General features: G+C 42.0%; 1 protein-coding gene across 2 annotated transcripts; it reads left to right on the plus strand.

The window, feature by feature from the left end:
• The first annotated feature begins 139 nt into the window (after positions 1–139).
• Positions 140–22,067, plus strand: baz1b (bromodomain adjacent to zinc finger domain, 1B). 2 transcript variants are annotated; one of them, XM_079677367.1, is made up of 22 exons: positions 140–908; positions 2,242–2,358; positions 3,188–3,332; positions 3,955–4,147; positions 4,340–4,461; positions 4,699–4,896; positions 5,286–5,477; positions 5,587–6,892; positions 7,184–7,345; positions 7,538–7,676; positions 8,349–8,533; positions 8,665–8,779; positions 8,886–8,984; positions 10,152–10,329; positions 10,655–10,840; positions 11,616–11,763; positions 12,037–12,180; positions 12,363–12,510; positions 16,420–16,535; positions 17,461–17,600; positions 17,698–17,804; positions 19,643–22,067. In XM_079677367.1, exons 1-22 carry the CDS (start codon positions 790–792, stop codon positions 20,286–20,288), a joined length of 4,905 nt encoding a protein of 1,634 aa, XP_079533493.1. In that variant the 5' UTR covers positions 140–789; the 3' UTR covers positions 20,289–22,067. The 2 variants fall into 2 exon arrangements, with proteins under 2 accessions (XP_079533493.1, XP_079533494.1); XM_079677368.1 differs by lacking the exon at positions 12,037–12,180 and having other exon boundaries at positions 141–908.
• Positions 22,068–23,726: the final 1,659 nt, after the last annotated feature.

A 23,726-nucleotide genomic window follows, 5' to 3' on the forward strand; every position in this document is an offset into this window, starting at 1 on the left:
TCGAGGGCTAGTGTAGTTTGACAGCCAGGCCAAATCAGCCAATGACAGACCACGAGAGCAATTCGATGAAGGCGCTCTACTGAGGGAGCCAATGAGCGTCAAGTGGGGGCGGGACGTTCTCGCGACGCTGCCTGCTGCCGGGGAAACGGAGTTCTGAGAGTGTACGGAATTGTACCGGTGGACTAGAAACTCCCGCCATTTCAACAAGGAATTAACCTCTTGATCGATCCACGTTACTTTTTCGCACCACTTACTTATTCTTTTCTGATAACAAGACGCTCCGACCGTACGAACATCCAGCAAATACAGTTGTTTTGACGAGTTCAGGGCTAGTTAGTTGCAAAGACTTTGGGATTGTACAGCGCGCCAGACCTCCTGCTGAACTGAGCTCTGGCTGTTGCCGCGAGTTTGATATCGGTGCGGCTTGCATCCTTACATGTTCATCCGGAGGAACTAAAAGTTTACTAACTCTAGAGAGAGACAGATCTGGCCACCTGTTTTACATCTTTGCTTGAAACCAGCATGGCACCGCTACTTGAGGAGAGAAGAAGGATGCGATGAGGCGGATGGCAAGACGCGCACTGTTATTGTTTTGCAACCAGATAGCAATCCAGCCTGCTAGCTAGTAAGCTAGCTGCTACACGCTGAGTGCCGGGCCTGCCGGCGGTAACCCGACAAGACAAGACACTTGCATACATGCTAAGGTCATAGTATTGTATATCATTGTACTAGTTTATTGCTAGAAGATTTAATTGTACCGTTGGCACCCGTGCCATCTGTGGATTTGAAATGGCACCGCTTTTAGGCCGAAAACCTTACCCACTGGCTAAGCCGCTAGCCGAGCCACCAGGCCCGGGAGAGGAGGTCTACATCATCGAGCACACCAAGGAGGCCTTCAGGAACAAAGAGTATCCTTTAACATGATGCTGATGCTCCTATTGAGCCAACCAGCATGCTTTAAATATGTGGCTTTGTCTATCTGGCTTAATTTCTGATTACATAATGTTAGTCATTTGCACAGGACTGAAGAGCTGGCTAGCGTGATTTATTTGATGGTACCTGACATTTCCCCTCATTAAACGCTGATTTCCTCCGCATGTACACAGTGTACAGCTAATGTTCAGCCCGCTTTGCTAATCCAGCCATGATAGCTAGCTAACGGGCTATAACGCATTATAGCACACTTGTTGTATTTTGTATAACACATTTAACAATTCCCATCTCTTAGTTATTTATAACGAATTGCTAAAATGCTTCCTTTCACTTTCAACTTTTACCAGCCCGCTGTCAGCTACTAATGCTACACGGGTTAGCTAGCACGCTGCTAACGTTAGGTTCCATTATGTCACAATAGCCCGTCTGAGGATGTTGCTCGGCTGCTTTCAGTTAGCTTTAGCTAGCCTTAGCTGCCGGTACATTTGAGGTTTCAAGTTTGACAAGAGAGGACAACAGCCGACATACAACTGTTTATTGATTTTAAGCAGCGCTCTTATGTATTTATCTTGGTTTTGGCAACATATTTGGGTAACTTTACCCACTTGTTTTGGTGTTTGTGTGAACTTCAGAACGTCAGAGGTCCTTAACTGTAAGCAACATGATGACAGTTCGGCGTGACACGCAGTACGAAAAGTGGACTTTAGGCCTTTTTATGGCAACCTGAGTTGTTTTAGTTTCTGGTATGTTTAGCATGTCTGCAGTGACATGACTATATTATCTACTTTCTAAAGTATGTATGTACCTTTTAACATCTCAATCTATCATCACTTCTTAAACAAAAGCTATGGGAAGCATAGGCCTCATATATAGGCTGTCCCATCTTATAGTAACACAAGGGTCACTTTACTTTTTTAGTTGAATAACGAAAGGTAGCACAGTCAAACCTTTCGCTCCAATCAAAAACCGATATCAGTGTACACTCTTTTTACACTGCTAAGGTAGCAAGGACTTTCTTCCAGCATCTGTCTCCATCATTATTCCTTCCCAGCCCCCCTTACAATTTTCCAGCTTCGCATTGTTATTGTACTATTCTTCAACTTTTTCGTTTCATCTCTTTTTTTGTTATGATATAGTTGTGTCTGTGATGGACGGTGTCCCCCTCAATATTTTTACATTTCTATCATTTCTAAATTGTCAACCTTGCCCCTTGTTTGTTAATCTTGCTTGTAATTAGTGGGCAAATAGCCAAAAAGGCAGAACTGTTTTCACGTGACTATTGTAGTTTCCTTAACGAAATGCCTACAGAGAGTATGAGGCACGCTTGAAGAGGTATGATGAGCGCATCTGGACATGCAAGAGCACCGGAAGCAGTCAGCTCACACACAACGAAGCATGGGAGGAAGAACAAGAAGTCACCGAACTGTTAGTATTTCATCCAAATGTTGAGTTTGCATGTACAGGATTTTCTTCACCTTGTGTATTTAAGGACCAATAGTCTGCTCTCTGCTGATTAGTCTACAGCCTCTACATATAACCTGAATAATATGCAGGTACAGTTCAGTAAAGGGCGTTGCTATGCATTTAGATATCCAGTAAAGGTCTGTTTCACATTAATTTCTAAATAGATATACCACCACATAATGCAGGTTAGCCACTATAACAGCAGCTCAGTAGAGTCAAGAAAGCGCTGTAATTTCCCAGTGAAGGTCACAAGGCGTGATGCTTTGCTCTGATTGGATACATCTTGTGCTCCTCCTTTCATTCTATTTAGAGGGTGTGTGATTGAGTCATCATTGAATCTGGCGGAAGTTCCTTTGTCCTGATCGGCAAATGTGAAAAACATAGCCATATAAAATCTGAAGTAGTTCAGCTGACCTTTCTTAGTACAATTATCAACATACGGGTCTACAAATACGGTATGTGCTTTCAGCAAGAGGAAGGTGAACAAACCCTTCATGTGGCCCAAGCAGATGTCACAGTAAAGGCAAAGCATTGCTCAGCTGCCCAAAGCTCAAGTCACCTAGGATCATGAGCCATGCTAATTATATCAGTCAAGAGATTTCACTCCCCCTACTGGTCACTCTCAACCCTTTGTTGCCCTGTTATGTAATGCCCCTGTCCTGATGACAAACTGCTGGGTAATTAACACTGGAGAAAAAAAGTGGAGCCCCATGACACAAACTTTATTACACTTTTTATTCATATGCTAGTTTCTAAAAAAAACATCTGCTGACCATTTTTCTCTGTACAGGCTTGACGAGGAATATCCCAAGTGGTTTGAGAAGCCGGTCCTGGAGATGATCCACCACAACACAGTGTCTTTAGACAAACTGGTTGAAATGGCCTGGCTGGAAATCCTCACCAAGTATGCTCTGGATGAAGAGTGTGACTTCCTGGTTAGTTTTGCTTCTCAATTTTTGTTATGTAACCTTGCATTTGGATTCAGGTACACCTTATCACTATACAAAGGAACCTGTAAATAATTTTAATTACAAAGCCTATAAACACATTTATTTTGTTCAACTCTTAGGTTCTGTTCAGAGGTGTTAACTTACAATACCTGCTAAGTCTAATATGACTTGGCATTCATTTCACACAATACTTACACATTCATTTACTTAAGTACCAGGCAGGTGTGAAATAGAAACCTTCCTCTTGGTGTGTTCTAGGGCTGCTCAATTAATCATATTTTAATTGCGATTACGATTATGGCTTGCAACGATTACAAAAACAACTTCATCAAAATAAAACAATTATCTTTTTATTTTTATTATTACTTTTTTTTTACTTTTTTGATTTTTCAGTTGAATTATACTTAAAGTTCAGGGTAATCAACTGTTAAAAACATACTGTTCACATTTTTTTCTCCAATAAATGGATGTTTTCAAAGTCAATGAATAATCGCATTTAATAATCGCAATTACAATTATTGACCCAAGTAATCGAGATTATGATTTTTGCCATAATCGAGCAGCCCTAGTGTGTTCTGAGATGCTCACTAGACCTTCTTCTCTTCAGGTGGGGAAGGACAAAAGTTTGCAAGTGAAGGTGGTGAAGATTCATCCTCTAGATAACCCAGAGGGGGAGACGGCGGAGAAGAAGCTCGAAGGTGCCTGCGACTCTCCATCCAGCGACAAGGAGAATGCAAGTCAGGAGAACCAAGGGAAGGAACCTCCTCCCCGAGAGGAGGAGAACAGGAGGGAGAGTCTCAGTGAGTAACGTTTGTGCATCCGAGCAAATAGATATTTTAAACATGCAGGTCAATATTAACTTAAAAACGTTCTTTTGCATTAATAAAATAATGTCACGTGAGTACATTTGACTGAAAGTATTAAACACCTTTGTTCTGTTTATTTGGATAAAACCAGTCTTCTTCATATTATATTGTTTCACTTCCTATCAGGTGACAGAGCACGACGTTCACCAAGGAAACTTCCCACTGCCATGAAGGAAGAGAGGAGGAAATGGGTGATGCCCAAATTCCTTCCCCACAAATATGACGTAAAGCTCATCAATGAGGATAAGGTCAGTATCCTGTTTTTCAAATGAAACAATAAGTTTCTACTCTTCCTTTCCCCTCTTTGGTCTTGTCTTACAACCCATGATAGCATATTAGGCTTTGTCTTTTTCTGTGGTACAATTGATTATATTTAGGAGCTTGGTTTCAAACCTTCTCCAGCATTGTGTGGTTCATGATCTTTGAGATATAGACACAGTTTGAATTTGTAAATTGAGGTTGTATCCCACCGACTTGTCTTCTAGGTGATCAGTGATGTCCCAACAGACAGTCTTTTCAGAACGGAGCGTCCTCCAACAAAGGAGATCATGCGCTACTACATCAGGCACTATGCTCTGAGGCTGGGCATGGGAGAGAGTGCTCCCTGGGTGGTTGAAGACGAACTGGTTAAAAAATTCAACCTGCCAAGCAAATTCAGTGACTTTCTTCTTGATCCACACAAGGTACACTTACTCATGACAGTTTTTCTTCATCATATAACCTAGGGCTGCTCGATTATGGCAAAAATCATAATCTCGATTATTTGGGTCAATAATTGTAATTGCGATTTATTAAATGCGATTATTCATTGACTTTGAAAACATCCATTTATTGGAGAAAAATGTTGAACAGTATGTTTTTAACAGTTGATTAACCTGAACTTTAAGTATAATTCAACTGAAAACTAAATAACAAAAATAAATCGTTTTATTTCGATTACGTTGTTTTCGTAATCCTTGCAAGCCATAATCGTAATCGCGAATAAAATACGATTAATTGAGCAGCCCTAATATAACCTGCATTTTAAAATGTTGCTTGTTCCTGACTCACACTTGTTGTTTTTGGTCTAAAGTTTTTAGCAGAGAATCCCTCTGCAAAGCGTAAGAGCCTGTCGTCTCAAGAGGGTAAACCTAGCAAGAGGCTCAAGAGCCCTGACACACCTGGAGAGGATTCAGTGAATGAGAAAGGAGAGAAGAAAAGAAGACGGAAGAAGAACGACTCTTTAGGCATGCCCCTCAGTCCGACCATTTGGGGCCACATGCAGGTTAGCCGGCTTGTAAACACAATATAATGTCTCGGATATGTTGCTACTTGATGCTGATGTTGTAGCCTTTTGAACTTTACTTAAAGTGCTCATGTTGTCTGTATTTCAGAAAATACAAATGAATGGCTCACCACTCAAGGTGAAGAATTCGGGATCCCCAAAGAAAGGAGAAGGCAAAGGCTCGGCTCCCTCAACTCCAAAATCAGGCAGAAAGTCTGGGGACAAGAAAGAAGCAAAGAAAACGGGAAAGAGCGGTGTCCTCAAAGCTTTTAAGAAGGACGGCAAAGCTGGTCCTAAAACCCCAAAGATGAAGCAGATGACTCTGCTGCATCTAGCTAAGAGCACTCCAGCTGGGAGCCCCAAGAAGAGAGCCCGTAGTACTGGCATGGGTACCGCGAAACTGGGGAAGCCCCTGCACCCGATGGCTCTCCACCTCCTTCGTTACTATAAGGAGCACAAAGGCAAGGAGGACAAAAAGACTTCCCTTTCCTCCCTCCTCTCCAAAGCCGCAAAAACCTTGTCCCCAGACGATCAGAGCCGGCTGCCAGAGGAGCTCAGGGAGCTGGTGCAGAAACGCTGGGTGCTGCTGGAGCAAAAGAAGCGATGGGCAGCCATGAGCGAAGAGGAAAAGAATGAAGAGATGAAGAAAAAGCGAGAGGAAGTCAAAGAGAAATTGCGAGAAAAGGCCAAGGAGAGAAGAGGGAAGGAGATGTTGGTCCGACGGGAACAATCCCGCAGATACGAGGATCAGGAGATCAAAGGTGGCAAGACACTGCCGACGTTCAAGCTTGTTGACATGCCTGAAGGATTGCCCAACACCCTGTTCGGAAGTGTGGCTATGGTTGTGGACTTCCTCCAGTGCTATGCTGGGCTACTGATGCCAGAAGACCAGTATCCCATCACAGCAGTGGCTCTGATGGAAGCACTGGCCGGGGAACGCTCAGGCTTCCTGTACCTGAACAGAGTGCTGGTGGTGCTGCTCCAGACGCTGCTGCAGGACGAGCTGGCAGAGGGCTACAGCGAGCTCGACATGCCCTTATCTGAGATCCCCCTCACCATGCACTCGGTGTCTGAGTTGGCGCGGTTGTGCCTGCGACCATGTGACGCCCAGGGCGAAGGGAGCCACCAGGGCTCTGTGGACTCTGGGGCTTTGGGGGGCTTTGATGACGTGGTCACCAGCGAGTTCTTGGAGAAGCTCGAGACAATCGAGGTGTTTGAGCTGAGCTCCGACGAGAAGGTCAGCCTGCTGGTGGCTTTGTGCCATCGCATACTCATGACGTACTCGGTCGAAGACCATGTCGACGCAATGCAACAACGATCAGCTGAGGTGTGGAAGGAGCGCCTGGCCATGCTGAAGGAGGCTAACGACCGCAAAAGGGCGGAGAAGCAGATGCGAAAGGAGATGGAGGGCAAAGGTAGGCAGGATCACAGAGAGCTCTACCTACAGTTTTTAATGCCGGACTGAATATAGAGTAATTTCATATCGTGATTCTTGCTTCTCACCCCACTAATTTGAACTGAAAAAATATCTACATTTAAGTTATACATTTATCATGAGTATGTTTTGATAATCCATTGTCTACATGGGAGAGTTTAAAATATTAGAGCGATAACAATTTTAAGTGTTTTATTTATTACACCAACATTTTAATGCTAAATTGATAACAATTTTTTTTTAATTAAATACATTTTTTTCTTTCTCAAAGGTGAGAAAAAGAAAGAGGGGAGTGTTAAGAAGGAAACCAAAAAAGAAGTAAAGGTGGAGCCAAACCCGGAGCCCGAGGACATGATCAGCTCACTGAAGAGCCGGCGGCTGATGTCCGTGCAGGCCAAGAAGGACAAGGAGGAGATGGAGAGACAGAACAAAGGTACATCTAAAGCAGAGAGCACATTATAATGTAGGTTAGTCATGCTTAACAGCACAAGTGCCATTGTTCTCCACCTCTGAAATCTAATATGTAATATAGAGCAAAGCCAGTTTATTATTATGATTACATTTTAGGAATTTTTCAACCTTAAAACCTAAATTTGGTTTGCTACTTTTTTTTATTTTCCCGTAGAGCGCATGGAGAAGGAGGCTGAAGAGGAGCGGATGCGCAAACAGCGGGCTGCTGTAGAACGGGCCTTCCAGGACGGTATCACCAAAGCCAAACTGGTGATGCGCAGGAGCCCTCTGGGTACCGACAGAAATCACAACAGGTGAGCTTTGAACACAAATGCTGAGAGAGTATACACTGATACATGTAAATTATTTAATAATAATAATACATTACATTTATAAAGCGCTTTTCCTGGTGCTCAAAGAGCTTACAAGCAAGTAAAACAAAATAACAACAAAAGTAGAAAGTGCTAAGCTATGTGGAATAAGGGGTTAGTGGATTAGGAGTTGAAGGCAAGAGGGAAAAGGTGAGTTTTGAGGGATTGTTTGAATGGTGTGAGAGTGTTGGCGGATCTGACGTGGCTGGGGAGGGGGTTCCAGAGTGAGAGGGGGGGCTGCAGCGAAGGCCCTGTCACCCCAGGTCCGGAGCTTCATCCTGATGGGCTGCAGTAGGTTAGCTTCAGCAGACCTGAGGTGACGGGTGGGGGTGTGTCTTTGGATGAGGTCACAGAGGTAGGGGGGGGGGCAAGGTTGTTGAGGGCTTTGAAAGTGAAAAGTAATATTTTAAAGTCAATGCGGTGTTTGATGGGGAGCCAGTGGAGGTCATGGAGGATAGGGGTGGTCGGAGCGTCGGGTGGAGGTGAGCAAGCGGGCAGCTGAGTTTTAGTATGAATGCAGGTGATCCAAAAAAGTGTGCTGTTGCAGTAATCCAGTTGTTCATTTGAAATAACCTAAGTATACTTTAACCATGGTTGCTTTCTGTCTTTGTTCAGGTACTGGCTTTTCTCTGACGTTGTTCCCGGTCTGTACATTGAGAAGGGCTGGGTGCACGAAAGCATCGACTACAGCTTCACCCCCCCACCCGAGGACAAAGCGGCTGAAGCTGCTGAGCCCGCAGAAGCTGCGGAGGTAGAAGAGGAGGAGGACGGAGAGACGGCTTCCAATCAAGATTCACAAGGTACAGTGTCAACATGTTTGAGAAATAAATGAATACTTACTAAAATATTGGTATTGGTAAAATATTCCTCTGCAACTCCTCTTTTTTTAATTTTTAAAATCTTTGACGATGAATGACTGTTTATGTCGCAGGAGCTGAAAAGGATGATGGCAGCATCGATGGTGCTATTAGTGAGGGAGCCCAGCAGGGGGCAACAGCAGACGTCTGTATAGAAACTACTATTCCCAACCAGGGGCAGAACCTCTGGTAAGAGCTTGGTCTTTGCCGATCCTTTTCTCTTTCATTTAATTATTTAAATCTGTTCCTTTTTTACACAACCGTTCCTTCAATTCTTCTCCACCTCTGCATTCAGGTTTGTGTGTGAAAACCCAGCCGAGTTGGAGGAACTGGTGGAAAGTCTTCATCCTCAGGGTGTTCGAGAGAGCGGACTGAAGGCCAAGATACAAAACAGGTGCATGCACTCATTATAAGAGAGAACTACTTTAACAAACATCCAGTCCCAATGCTCCGCTAACGCATTAGCTTGTTTTACGAGCGTTTAGGGATGTACTGGAGTGATCCAACCGGTGCTTTTCCAAGCTTTTGCTTTCTAGTTACTGCTATAAAGAAAAGCCTTTCTTTTGAAATAAGCCTTTTTTGTTGTATCTTTTGGCAGAAATTGAATATATTATTTATAATAATAAGTGATGATGTAAACATGGAGCTTAATCAGAGTTCCCGTTAGAATATCTTTTTGCCGGTCAAAATGTCCGTTAAAGTTTAAATCTTCTGCACAAAATGAGAAAAGTGTCGGTCAAAGGTCTTCTTTCTTATTTATTGAGCTTTCAAACTAATTTATATGATTAGATTTTAAACAAACTAATAATAGTAGATTAACTATTCAAAAGTGAACAGTAACTTATAATAACACGGGAATAATAAAGGGAGCGCTCTCTCCCTCTCCTGACAGCCCGTCAGTATCATGCAGCTCGCGGATCAGTAATGAGTGACCCGACAGTAAAACTAAACATACCTATAACTAGTTACGGTAGTTTGAGAGGTAATTAAAATAGCTATGTGTGATATTCTAACCTGAAGTGTGTGTTTTGTCCGCTCACCGCTGCATCTGATCATGGAGAGCTGCGTGTCGACTCGTCAGCAGCTGCTGATCTCTCTCCCGTCAGATTAGACTTTACTCGCGTTTATGTCCATATCGATCAGATCTAGCTAGTTCTAGCTAATGATATGACTACCTGCTTATTAAAAGACACCTAAACAATAAGCGTCGCTATGCAACCGGGTGAGGCCACAAAGTATAGCGCAGCATTATGCATTTGTTTACATGCCCACCGGAACGCCGAGGCATTACCAACAGATCAACGCACAATCAACCCATACAGGACATCTCTTTCTCCACATTAAGTGTTAGACATTAGAATTGACTAATCTTGTCTGTCACATAGTCTTCTTGTCTGTCACATAAGTGGCACAACTGATGCGGTATTGCGCTAAGGGGAAATGATTTTGACTGGAGATATTTAGATTTGCCGTTCTTCAGCATATTTTACCGGTCATAGTCCGGTAATTACCGGTTAACGGCAACTCTGAGCTGAATACTAATCTGTCATTCCCGTTTCAGGTACCAGGACATCCTCCACTCGGTCCATCTGACGCGTAAGAGCAAGCCGGGCCTCAGGACCTGCGATGGCTTCACCGAGCTGCTCAACTACCTGCGCAGTGACATCCAGGAGATCGCCTCACGACTCCAGAAGGGAGGCCTGGGATACCTGGAGGACAACGTAGACATCGAAGAACAGGTGATTAGTTTATCTGGCTTCATACAGTATGTGTAGACCGGGCTAAGTGATTGTTTATACCGTTTCTCAAAACCTGTTATATACTCTATGTATCCAATTTAGGCCGCAGGGTTGAAAGATTAATCTGTGAAAAAGGGAAGTGTGTTGTTTACAAGCCTTGTTGTACATAAACCATCATAAACTTTTAAATGGGTTTGACTAAATCAAGGTTGTTTTTATTAAACAGTGAAGTGTTACGGATTTTTCTAGCTCATGGTTTATGTGTGTGTTGTCCAAATGTCCTTACGATGTCATAATGTACGTCTGTTTGATCCTCTATTCACAGATGAAAGACATGGAGAAGTTGAAAGACTTTGGAGAGATCGTCATCACCATCCAGGCCTGTGTGATCAAAAAGTTCCTGCAGGGATTCATGGCCCCCAAGCAGAAGAAGAAGAAAAAGACGGCAGGAGAGGAAAGCAGCAAGGCAGAGGAAGTGGATGATGAGAAGAGGCTGGCAGAAGAGGCCAGGGTAAGAGAACATGTTCATCTTGTTTAATCTTTTTAAATTGTGTCACCAGTGTCCACCAGGAAGTCACTAGATGTTGATGAAATAGGGATTTCTGCCCGGATGTTTAAGTCAAAATTCTAGATAAGGCGTATCAGTGATAAAGCAACAGTAATGATTTGTATATTTTCCAAATATCTATTAAAAAAAAAAGCTGAATTTATAAGAACTTAACAACTAGGGCTGTGCAATTAATCGCAATAACGATTTTGGCCTGCCACAATTACGAAAACAACATAATGGAATTTTTTTATTATTTAGCTTTGCAAGGTTGTGACAGTGCACTACAACATATTTGATCTAATTTATTGTTATTGATCATATTTATATATGTTTAGTAGCTTATTGAAGTGCGCTCCAAAATATTTGTTGATCTTATTTATTGGTATTTATTATTTTGATATTATTTATTTTATGTATTGGTTTTTCAGGTTGAATTCTACGTTCAGGGTAATCAACAGTTAAAAAGATACTGTTCAAATTACTATTTTAATTTGTTTTAAAGTTCAATAAATGGATGTTTTCAAAGTCAATGAATAATCATATTTAATAATCGTGATATCAATTATTGACCAAAATAATCGTGATTATGATTTTTGCCATAATCGAGCAGCCCTACAAACAACACATATTATGGATGTAAGCTGAAGTCTTCTTCACAGACAGAGCTACTTCTATTGAAGTCTTTCTTCATGTAAACCGATTCTGAGTTTAATCAAGTCTGAACTCTTCCTCCTAGGTGGCAACAGCGGTGGAAAAGTGGAAGACTGCTATCCGAGAGGCCCAGACCTTCTCCCGCATGCACGTCCTGCTGGGAATGTTGGACGCCTGCATAAAATGGGACATGTCCGCCGAGAACGCTCGCTGCAAAGTCTGTCGCAAGAAAGGTAAATAACTGCTTGTTGGCTGCCTGCTCAAAAAAAGTAAATAGCTGTAATTTAAATGTGTAAGCTCAAGTTATTGAGAGTATGATGCCTCTTTAGGCATTTACATTTTTGGTTGGAAAAACCAATAGGGATGAAATAACACCTCAGAACACCAAAACAGCACCATTACTGGCTCCATAAGGCAGTTCCTAATAAAAGGTGTGATTAGGAGGTTACTGAGTTGCAGTTTGAGTGAAGCATTGCTCCACTTCTACGCTTCTGCTTCCTGTTTAGCGGTCAGGCCGAGCCCGTCTGTGCTGCAGCTGATGGAGAGTAGACCCCGGTCCAGACAGGGCCTCAGGGACAGGCTCAGAGCAGAACCCTCTGTTAGTGTCAGGCAGGTCTACATACACAGCCGGCAGCTCCACCGGCCCTCAGGTGAACCTGTAGTGATAAGATGGAGATGAGAAAGTCGCTTAGACACACAAGATGTTTTGGGCCTTTTCAAGGGAGTGGAAGATCGGGACACAAATGTGGGAATACATTTTTGGTAAAACAAGGAAATTCATTATTAAAAATGTCTTCTTTAGCTCAGTCCTAAGATATATTATATTTTTCAGGGGACGATGAGAAACTGATCCTCTGTGACGAGTGCAACAAGGCCTTCCATCTGTTCTGTCTGCGGCCGGCTCTGTACCGCATCCCAGACGGAGAGTGGCTGTGCCCGGCCTGCCAGCCCACTGTGGCCCGGAGGGGGTCCCGCTCCAGGTAACCGTCGCACTTTGACCCTGTCCTGCATCGTGAATTTAAAGTCTTGTACAACATCGTGGTAACCTTCTATATAGAGGTCATGAGAATATTAATATATAGTATTAAAATGTTCTTACAGTGCATGACATTAAGGATTTTGATTAGATGGCCCACAGGGCCATCTAAGCTAATTTACAGATGGCCCTGAGCCCAATAGAGATTGCCCTGAAAAATGCGCACGGACAAAATGGCACGAAGGGTTTGGGGGGCCTCCCCCTAGAACATTTAGATTTTTCCAGGTCTTACTGTATATGCTGTCTGGTGCATTCTCTAGACTGAATTATAAGATGAACCACCACAATATTATATTGTACAATTTCAATTTTATTCTTCATTTCACTTGTTTATTTGCTCTTGTTTGTGTTTGCTCGCTTGCATGTCCTGCATAGCTATAAGAAATACTTAAATTGTTGTTCAAGACACTTTCCATCTGATGAAGGCAAATGCCTTCCCAGATGTAAAAAAGTAGAAAACATTACATGCAGTTATAACTGCCAAAACAAACATTATTTACACTATTATGGTCCCTGTTAAAAATGTTTGTAATGTTATCTACTGTAAGCAGTCGAGAGGAGCCGAGCGCATCCGCGAAGCACACAACATGGTGACGTCGGAGTTCTCGTTAGCCGGCAAATCTAAATCTCTTCGGCCAAAATAATTTCCCTTTAGCGCAATACCGCTTCAGTTGCGCCACTTATGTGACAGACAAGAAGAGTATGTGACAGACAATAATAGTCAATTCTAATGTCTGACACGTAATGTGGAGAAAGAGATGTCCTTTATGGGTTGATTGTGAGTTGATCTGTTGGTAATGCCTCGGGGTTCCGGTGGGCATGTAAACAAATGCATAATGCTGCGCTATACTTTGTGGCCTCACCCGGTTGCATAGCGACACTTATTGTTTAGGTGTCTTTTAATAAGCAGGTAGTCCTATCATTAGCTAGAACTAGCTGGATCTGATCGATATGGACATAAATGCGAGTGAAGTCTAATCTGACGGGAGAGAGAGATCAGCTGCTGCTGACGAGTCGACACGCAGCTCTGCATGATCACATGCAGCGGTGAGCGGACAAAACACACACTTCAGGTTAGAATATCACTCGTAGCTATTTTAATTACCTCTCAAACTACCTAAACTAGTTATAGATATGTTTAGTTTTACTGTCGGGTCACTCATTACTGGATCCGCGAGCTGCATGATACTGGCATAATAGATTGCCCGATCGGGCAACCAGCAGGTGAGGCTTCATTGCCCGAGCTAAATACTAGATGGCCCCGGGCCATCGGGCAGTCCTTAATGTCGAGCCCCGTCTTATGTACCTTGTCCAGACAAATACATAATGTCATTATTACATAAGTGTTGCACATACAATAACAAGCTCACTATAGATGTGAACACCTGCATCCACCATTTCATGCATCCACCCACACAGCCTAAAAAAAAACTGATGCCTTATATGGCAAAGCATTTACATTTGACATATAAAAGCTTTTTAGATGCGTGCATACACAGACATCTCTCCAATTAAATTGACATAAATTAAGCTTGATCATTTTCTATAACATGCAGGTTTTTAATTAAAAAAATGTCCATACTCGTTCTTAAAAGGACTGTATTATTACATTTTAATTGAAGGAAAATGGCAGGGCAGTTGCTCGACTAGAAGTCAGCGTGACAGCTTGTGGCACAATATTGTGAACCCGTCAGGGGCGGATCTACGGGGGGGCAAGGGGGGGCAGCTGCCCCCCCACTGTAGAGCCTTGCCCCCCCAGCGGCCCCCATAACTTTTGTTTCCCTAAAACCGTACTAAAACAAACCTACACTATTTCCACAAGCTTCTCAAGCAACGAAACAAGCATTACATTAGTTAAAAGTGAATCATTTTAAATATAATTTTAGGCCCGTTAAAAACGCAGCTACGGCCCTGCATTAAACTGCGGAGCGGCGTTCACACAGTGCATGGCTCACAGAGCTGCAGAGAGGGAACGAACTGTCCCAGCACCTATGGATCAGCTTCCCCTGGGAGCATTTCCCCTTCCACTAGTTCTTTTTTTACTAAGGACGAGAGCTTGAAACTAAATATGAATAAAACGCTGCCGTTTGAATCAATAGCGTTTAACAGACGGGCGCTGTTTGGGGCGTTACGTTACAAAATGCTACGCAGACAGCCCTAGCTGGGAGATCGATCACTTTGCTAAACTATGCGCTACTATTCAAAATCCACGTAAACTACACATCATAGCAAGATCAATGAAACCAGGATAAATACTTTACCGTCAAACTGGATCTGAAAACAGCTGCCTGTGTGCGTTTGAAAAATACTTTTTCTGATGTTATATTTATGATATGCTACTTCTTAGCTACATGGCCCTAACGTGTAAAGTTATACAAGCATTTGTACCAGTGCTTTTCACAAGTAGACTCTTGCAGGCCAGAGTAGCTGGAGTGATTCAACAACAACAAAAATACATCTGAGAAGTGATCAGGAGGACGAACAGAAAGAGGAAAAGAGAGTTCACTGAAGAGACCAGGAGGCTCAGAGCAGGAGGAAGAGAAGGAGGAGATGAAGACATTAGTGAAGAAGAAGAAATGTATGTGAGGAATAAAGATGAAGTGTCAGAAAGAGGGGCAGGGATCAGGAGGCAGATGAAACTCCAGCTGGACCACATGGTATGTTCTTATTCTCCTTGCATATTCCATCACAGCAGCACAATCTAGCGGCTCTTAGTATTGACACATTTTGATTGAAATGTGTTGCTGCACAGGTCACCTTTAGCTCTCTGAAGAGATGGGTGGTGTCATGTGTGTACTTCATTATAACTAAGTACTTTTACTGTACCAGTAAGCAGAATTCTGAGTATTCTCTGAATCGGGTGACTTTTGGGTCTTTACATCTTTGAAAGATGAAACCAAAATGTTTGGTCATAACATCTGGTAGTGGAATACTTACATCCCGCCATTCAATAAAGTCAGACTGAAGCATCCTTTGTGCTCCAGTCAGTCCTCACAGTAGATACAGAGCTGATCCCAGATCCAATGCACGCTGAAGGTTCTTTGAGCACGTTTTCTCTCACTGATCCTTCTGTTATGTTAAATGTTTGTTGTTTGTGTTTCATGTATTGTGTCTGGATACTTGTCTGTTGATGTTGGACATGGAGCTGCTGTGACGCAAGTCACATTTCAGACTTGATCTGACAAATAAAGTAATGTAGTATCGTAATATTGCAATTTCATAGATAATTCAAGTATTTTTTCAGAATTATGGCGGCAGCGGCGAATAATCGATTAATATTCGCCAGGGCTGTCCGATTTTCGAATTTGATCATGGTCAGTTTCTAGCATCCCTAGTATACAGTATAAAATACCCCGTACTGTCCGCCATGACCTCTTGCCCCCCCTTTTGCCACCCCATGTAAAATGTTCTAGAACCGCCACTGGAACCCGTTATATGATCATTTGTCTAAATCTACCAAAAGCTCTACAGACACGGAGCTAGAAAGGAAATAAGAACCGTTCTAGCTCCGTGCTGGTGCTAGAACGGTTCGCAATTGATTCGCAACTTTGAACCAGTTTGCTTTTCCACTGACCAGATCCCTGTAGGAGCTACGTCATGACGTCACCGTTTAAGCCGCTACGTATATATTGTACATATCATCAACAATGGCGGCCTACTAGGAGCTGACGGAGCCATACTTAATGTTGCTCCTATACTGACGAAGCCAAATTGAATTGAAGAACCACCTATGCACTGTTATACACAACGTTTATGGCTTATTACTGTTATCAAGATTGACGTAGTAAACTTTTAGCCATTTCTTTGTAACTCATGTTGAGATGTTTGATGATCAGCAACCTCTCCATTGCAGGAACTACAACCAAGACACTGATGAAGAGGAGGATGAGGAGGAGTCAGAAGAGGAGGAGTCTGAGGAAGAAGAAGACGATGAGGAAGATAATGACTACAAAGCCATGGGCCACAGCTGTGAGTATCAGCGAGAGAAAATGAAGATGCTCTTAGCTTGTTGAGGGATGACCTCACTATCGGGATAAGTGGACACAGTTCCAGTCTCTTCTGACGTCCATGCACCCGCTCATCAATGCATCATATTTTGTATTAAAAACATCGGTAGAATATTGTCTTGAACATAGGGTCTCCTTTCAAGTCTAAGTAGTTTTAAAGGGGAATGTATTTAAATGAGCATTGCCATGTATTAAACAAATGCATTTTGATTTCGCACAAACCCTACAGTTTGCCTGGGGTTACTTTTTTAAAGGAAGCTTCCACAAGTGTAATTTGTCCTCTTAATGGAATAAATACATGTAGTTGTTCAAAATGAAATATTATAGATTAAATGTGGTTTTGGAAAATGTGGGATGTCGTAGTTTCAGCAGGTTGGGAATGAGAGGAATGCTGACGGGGGGTTTTAGTCTCTATTGTCCGGGGGTCGTCATGTAGCTCAGCTCAGGTCTGGATCTGCTTTGAAGCCACGTGTCACTCTGGCTTCACTCTCAGTATGTGGCAGGATGATCCTCTCTGTCAGGTCCAGCCTGCATGTCAAGAATAAAGATTAGGAAGTTATATGCATCGATGAAGAACGGTTCATGAGAGGATCGCAAAGCAGCGGAATATTTGAGATAGTCCAAAGCAGTGCACACTGGGATATGTTTGATTACAAGCTGTTGTTGTTCTTTGAGCATCAGTTTCAAACAAAATCCTTATTACAATACGTCCCTATTTGCAAGATGTTTGTTATGACTAATTAACTGTTCATTTTGGTTACAAACAGGGAAGTGGTCAGATTTTTTTCTAAGATGATCTTTTCCCCTGCTGCCCGTTTTAGTGCTTGAAGAAATAACCATAACTCTTGCCTCTCTCGTTTACTGATAACCTCCTTTATTCCTTACAGTGAGACCAAGGAAGAAAAATAAGCAGTCTTCGTCTCGGCCGAAAAGTTCCAAAAGCAAACCCAAGAAGCAGTCGTCTTCAAGTACTCCGACCAGCAAATCAAAGTCGGGCCCAACCAGCCCCGCAGACATCGATGAACTGGTAAGAAACCACTAGAAGAATTAAAGAGTACACATGTAATGGGATGAGTTAATCGGTTTGTTCTAATTGCCGTGTGTGTGTGTGTGTGTGTGTGCAGGTGCGACAGAGTTCCCAGACAGGAGTGCGCAAGCAGGCGCTGGAGCTGGAGAGGTGCGAGGAAATCCTCAAGAAACTCTTGAAATTCCGCTACAGCTGGCCGTTCAGGTGAGCAAAACACCCTCTTTATGTTTGGATGGACGGTCAGGTTATTCATAATAAGTTCTGGAGCAGCACGGAAAGTCTTTACGGCCAGGAGGCATGTTTAGATATTTTATTTTATAATACGATTTCTTGTGTTTAGTAGAAAGCCAAAATGTTCTTTTGGGGAGACAACATTTCTTAACATCATGACACCCCATCCCCAGTACATTCAACATGTATAATGATGTCATTCAGGGTTTTTACGGTCATTAAAAACCTGGAAAAGTCATGGATTTTCAAAATGCTAATTCCAGGCCATGGAAAAGTGATAGAAAAGTCATGGAAATGTAACTGAAGTTGCATCAAATATAATTTATATTTGACCTAATCGCCGACGATAATAAATACTGTATCGTATAGTAATTAGGGATGTCCCGATCAGCTTTTTTTGCTTCCGATCATTTGATTTTGACAATTTGCCGATACCGATTTTTCCCGATCCGATCTTTATGCAATGCATTAAGAGAAAAAAAAAAAAAAAGCATTCAAGTTGTCCCTTAAGGTTATTTGTTTATTTAAATTGGATATTCTATCCAACATGGATATAGCTTCTTTCTTTCACAGCAGCATTGGATCAGTTCAGTTGTGCAGCATTGGATCAAAACAAAATAAAGCTTTCAGTACTCGTTAGCTTACTGCTACAATTAGACACTGCACCCTGCCCACTCCACGCCAGATTTGAGAGAAATAAGCAACCAGGTCTATGAAAACAAGCCCCAAAGAAGCAACACATACATGATGTTCTGTAATTTGAATCCAAAACTAAGGCCTCAGGATGACTTTAAGACTTGAACAAGGTCATTTTTGTTTTGTAACATTGAATACAAAATTAAAAAATATATTTATAAAATAATTAAAAAAGATCCCGATCCCCGATTTTTTTCCTCCCGATTCCGATCTTTTGAAAATCACGTGATCGGCCCCGATCACGTGATCGGATCGGGACATCTCTAATAGTAATGAAACGTAAAATGGCATTTAACTGACGAGGTATTTTGCTGGTGAGAGATTTTAGTTGCTTTTGCGTCTAGAAGCTAGCAAGGCAAGGCAAGTTTATTTATATAGCACTTTTCAACACAAGGCAATTCAAAGTCCTTAGTAAGCATACTATTTGTTTTAGATAGGCACAATGTGTGTCAGACCTTATTTCCCTGTTCCGTGTTAAAATAAACCATTTTCAGTTGTACCGCTGAGAAAGGATAATTTTTTGGTCATGGAAAATTAGGTTAAGGTCCTCGACCATCATTGGTGAAAAAGTGTATGAACCCTGATATTTAGCTATTTTATTTTATAATACGATTTCTTGTGTTAGTTGAAATCCAAGTTTCTGAAAAAGTTTTTGGCTTGCAACAATTACGAAAACAAAGTAATCGAAATAAAACGATTATTTTTATTTAAAAAGAAAAACAAATTTTGTATTGGTTTTTTAGTTGAATTATACTTAAAGTCCAGGGTAATCAACTGTTGAAATCATACTGTTCAACACTTTTTTTTTCAATAAATGGATGTTTTCAAGGTAAATGGATAATCGTTTTTAATAATCGTGATATCAATTATTGACAAACAATCGTGATTAGGATTTTTGCCATAATCGCACAGCTTTAGTCTGAACCAATATTACCAGATCCCTGATGAGAGGGCAAATGTTGCAGGTTGTTTCTTTCAACCCATGAATAAATCATAATGAACTCATGCTTTACACTCTGAGTTTGTTGTTGTTAAATAACAAAGCCTATTCCCTGAACGACTTTAGAGATCATTCAATATTATGTATTCTTAACGGCACTCTTCTCCTCTCACAGGGAGCCGGTGTCCCCAGAGGAGGCGGAAGACTACCTGGACATCATCACCCAGCCCATGGACTTCCAGACCATGCTGGGGAAGTTCAGCCAGAGTTCGTATCGGAACGCCCAGGAGTTCATGGAAGACCTGAAGCTGGTGTTCTCCAACGCTGAGGAGTACAACCAGCAGGGCAGCAGCGTGCTCTCCGCCATGGTGAAGACGGAGCAGTCGTTCACCGAGCTGCTCCAGAGGCTGCTGCCCGGCCTCAGCTACCTCCGCCGCCGCTCACGCAAACGCGTCAGCCGGGCTCCTGCAACCTCTGAGGATGAAGAGGAGGAAGTGGAGGAGGAAGAAGAGGAGGAGAAACAGCAACCGAAGAAGAAGATGCAGAATGGCAAATCGAACACGAAGAAAAGCAAAAGTGTTCGGGGACGGCAGGTGGAGAGCGAGAGCGAGGGGGACGACGATGATGATGATGGCAGGAGGAGGAGCAAGCGGACCTCCAGCTCCTCGAGGAAGAAGGATTACAGGGAGCAGGATAGCGATGGCGAGCGGGACACACGGAGAAATCGTCAGCGGGGGGGCCGGGGCGACGCGGCAGGGGCGAGCAGCGACGAGGAGCCGTCCAGTCGGCAGCGACATTCCAAGAGACAGAAACGCTCCTGAAGTCCAGGCTTTTTATTTCCCACTGTCTCGCTTTGCTTTCAAAATTCTGTCCCGCTCTTCTAAAAATGATCAAGAGCCCACCTCCTCTTCCTCCTCCTCTTCCTCACAGCCAGCGGGACTTAAACCTCAGAAGGACTTTTTTGTGTTATTGAATTTGTTCATATTTTGAAAAACAAAAGAAACCCGATTTATATTTGTAACATGTTTAATATTGGAGATCTTTTGTTTATTTCCAACTGATAAAAAGGAGACACTTGAGATAATGGATGGGTCCTCGTAGCTCTTAAGACTCTTTTTGATTTCAATTTCATTTCCAAGTTGAAACCTCACACACAAGTGTAATTTGACCTAAATGTTGTCCGTGTAATAGATGGAGTCCCTGTAGCGGAAATCCTTCTTGTTTCAAAACAGCGCTGATGTTTAAATGTGTTCTGAAATGCATTTGTCCTGTCACCTGTAAATCGCTCTTACTACTAAGCATCTGGACACCAAGGCTATCTTCGGTCAAATGCAAGTCTAGAGATAAACATGGTAGTTTTTTTTTATAATAGTTTTAGATTTTTTTTTTCCCAGTCCAGGTTTAAAGTTTATTGTAAAAAGCTGGGTCGACACTGCAGGTCACGTGCGGTCGCATCACGTAAGAGCTAAACGTTGAAATCTCTTGTTGCCAAGATATTTTTAAAAACAGGGATCTGACTTTTGTTGTGGTGTAGAGCTGCCCAGCCTTTCCTCTGTAGTGCCCTGCCACTTTAAAAGAACCGGTACCTCAATGCTCCGTCAGTTTGCACTCCTCCCGTGTAAAGTGCACCTATTATGCCAGCAGCTGCAGGACCAGACTTGATTAAAAAATAATGTGCGTAAACATTTGTAAACAGTGTTTAAAAACGACAATTGTGACATTTGTTAAGGAAATGGGCATTTTTTAATATTTGATATTTTTTGCACATTTGATTTGGTATTGTAAATGACAACTTATTAAATGCATTCAATAAAAAACATGTTTAAATTACAGCTCTCCTAGTCAATGCAGAGAACGGCAGTTTTATTTTTCTTTGTCTCGGCAGAAATGGTCACTTGTTCATTTTGTCACAAACACAAGTCGCTCATTTGAAGGAATTTAGGGAATTCAAAGAGGCGAATGAAGGTTTCCCTGCATGTCCTGGCTCAGCCACCAGGTGGTGCTCCACTCCTGCTCTCTGAATACTCTGATACTTTGTATTTCAGTGACAGTGCTGTTGGCCCACTGCTGATACTCACTTCTCTGTGTGTGCACTGGTCATCAAAGGACAGGGGGGACTTTATACTGCTGGTGTATTTGGCTCTACAACTCGTTCAGTAATAACCTCTTAAGGAAAACACTTTGATGTGCAGAGGTTTCTGTAGTTAGGGACGAGGACACCAGCAGTGTATACGTATTCATGTGTACTGATACGGCAGGGATGGCTTGCCCTCTTCTCTCGGTACCGTGCTGTTCTCCTGTGTTTTACTGATTTCATTTGGCCACTGATGGTTCCCCAGCCCTTTTTTTTTTTTTCAATTTGGATTTGTTTTTTCATTAACAATTGTAAACATCACTGTTATTGTGTCATTTCAACAGACAAACTGCCCCTCTCAAGTGGAGACCTGACTGTAAATGCTTTCTTTGTTCTTGGAGGAACTGCAAAAGGGTCTTTTACACTTCCTTTTTATATATATATATTTATAGTCTTTAAAGCTGGGTTTGGGCAGGTTCAAAGGATTGACATGTAAAGAATTTTCAATAAAGGCTATGGACGAAGACTTTAGTTCTCCCCGTTGTATTTGTGTTGAGCTGATGACACACACATCACTGCCATCTGTAAAACCTTGTGATATACGACTAGGGAGGAAAGCGGGTTAGCCGTGACCACCGACCAACATCTAATTTTACTTTTTAATAAAAAATCAAACATTGTCTAACTCTCTGGTGTGATCTCTTTTCTCAGAAACATTTGCATCTTCAAACAGGCGGTGTGGACTCAAAGTGACATTAAAGAGGATAAAGGGTTCCTTATTCACAGCAGAGGATGACTAACAAACTGTTTCATGACTTTTTGTGGAAAAGGTGAGGTTTATTAGAGTTGAGTAGTATGGCCTTAAAATCAACTCTGGCTCTGTAATTCATTTTTTATTGTATTTTTTGTACTGTAAGCAGTAGTGGAAGAAGAATACTTACATCTTATCCTTAAATAGAAGTACTAATACAGTGTAGAGATACTGTTACAAGTAGAACTGCATTGAAAATATTAAACTTACGTAAAAGTACAAAAGTATTGGTAACATTTACTTAAAATACAAAAAGTACTCTTTCTGAACAACGGCACAATTTTAATTGACTGCTGGCAACTTTGGAGATACTTTTAAAAACCTGTTGTGCTTCCAGGTACCATACATCAAAAATAGTGCATCCTAATCAGTGGCGGTTTGTGCATATCTGATAAGTATCAGTATCTGAATTTTTTCGTTCAGGGCTCATTTAGACGCTTCTTGTGAGACTTGTGTTTTGTTTCGGTAAACATGGTTCATATCATCAGTTAGCTGAGTTTCTTCCTGTTAAATGAGTAGGACACTTTCATAGTTTATTACATTTTAAGAAGCCCTGAGACACAGTTTCGTGAGAAAAAGAACGGGGGAAAAAAGCCCCTTAACAGGTTAAATGGGAATTAAATCATTTAAAGTAATTTTGAGTGTTCCCAAAGCCCCGGTGTTCTGCAGTTTGTGTGGGCCTACTGTACTGTTGCACAGTTTATGCTGTAGAAACTATGTCCAGGACAAGGTGTTTGGAAGTTTTGAAAGATTCATAGCTAACCACACTGAAGATTATGGAGGTATCGATCAGTCTTCTCATATTTTTAAGCCTCAATTTCTCCCACCCCCCCCCCCCTCTAACATCACCAGAAGTCATAATTTAAGGGGTCTTTTCTCAATGTTTTTTTCCGGGGGAGCATTCCGGACCCCCCTAGTATTGTTTGGTCACCACTTCCACAGCCCCACCTAAAATATTTTCCACCAGTCGCCACTGATCCTAATGTATTAGTTGATGTGTTTTTGTATAAATAATAATAACCTGCAGTAACTAATCTTGATAAATAAATGTAGTGGCGTAATTAGTACAATGTTTGCTTCCAAAGCAATGAAGTCATGTAAAGTACAAGTACCTCAAAATGTACTCAACTTGAGTAAATGTGCTTTCCACCGCTGGTGTAGCCTATCTTCATTTAATTCAGTTGAAGCCAGTATAAATCTTTGGACTTGAGAAAAGTATTTACTCAATGGTATTAAAGTAAGTAGACTGCTTTTTAATTGGGCTTCTAAGGCTTTTTATGGACCCAAAGAACGACGTTGCTGCACTCAGTGGTCTGAAACATTTTTACAAGGAGCTCTATACAAAAATGTGCCCATACAGGTACTATGAGAGGG

The sequence above is a fragment of the Notothenia rossii genome (genome assembly GCF_949606895.1).
Source record: "Notothenia rossii genome assembly, chromosome: 4".
Taxonomy (NCBI): Eukaryota; Metazoa; Chordata; class Actinopteri; order Perciformes; family Nototheniidae; genus Notothenia; species Notothenia rossii.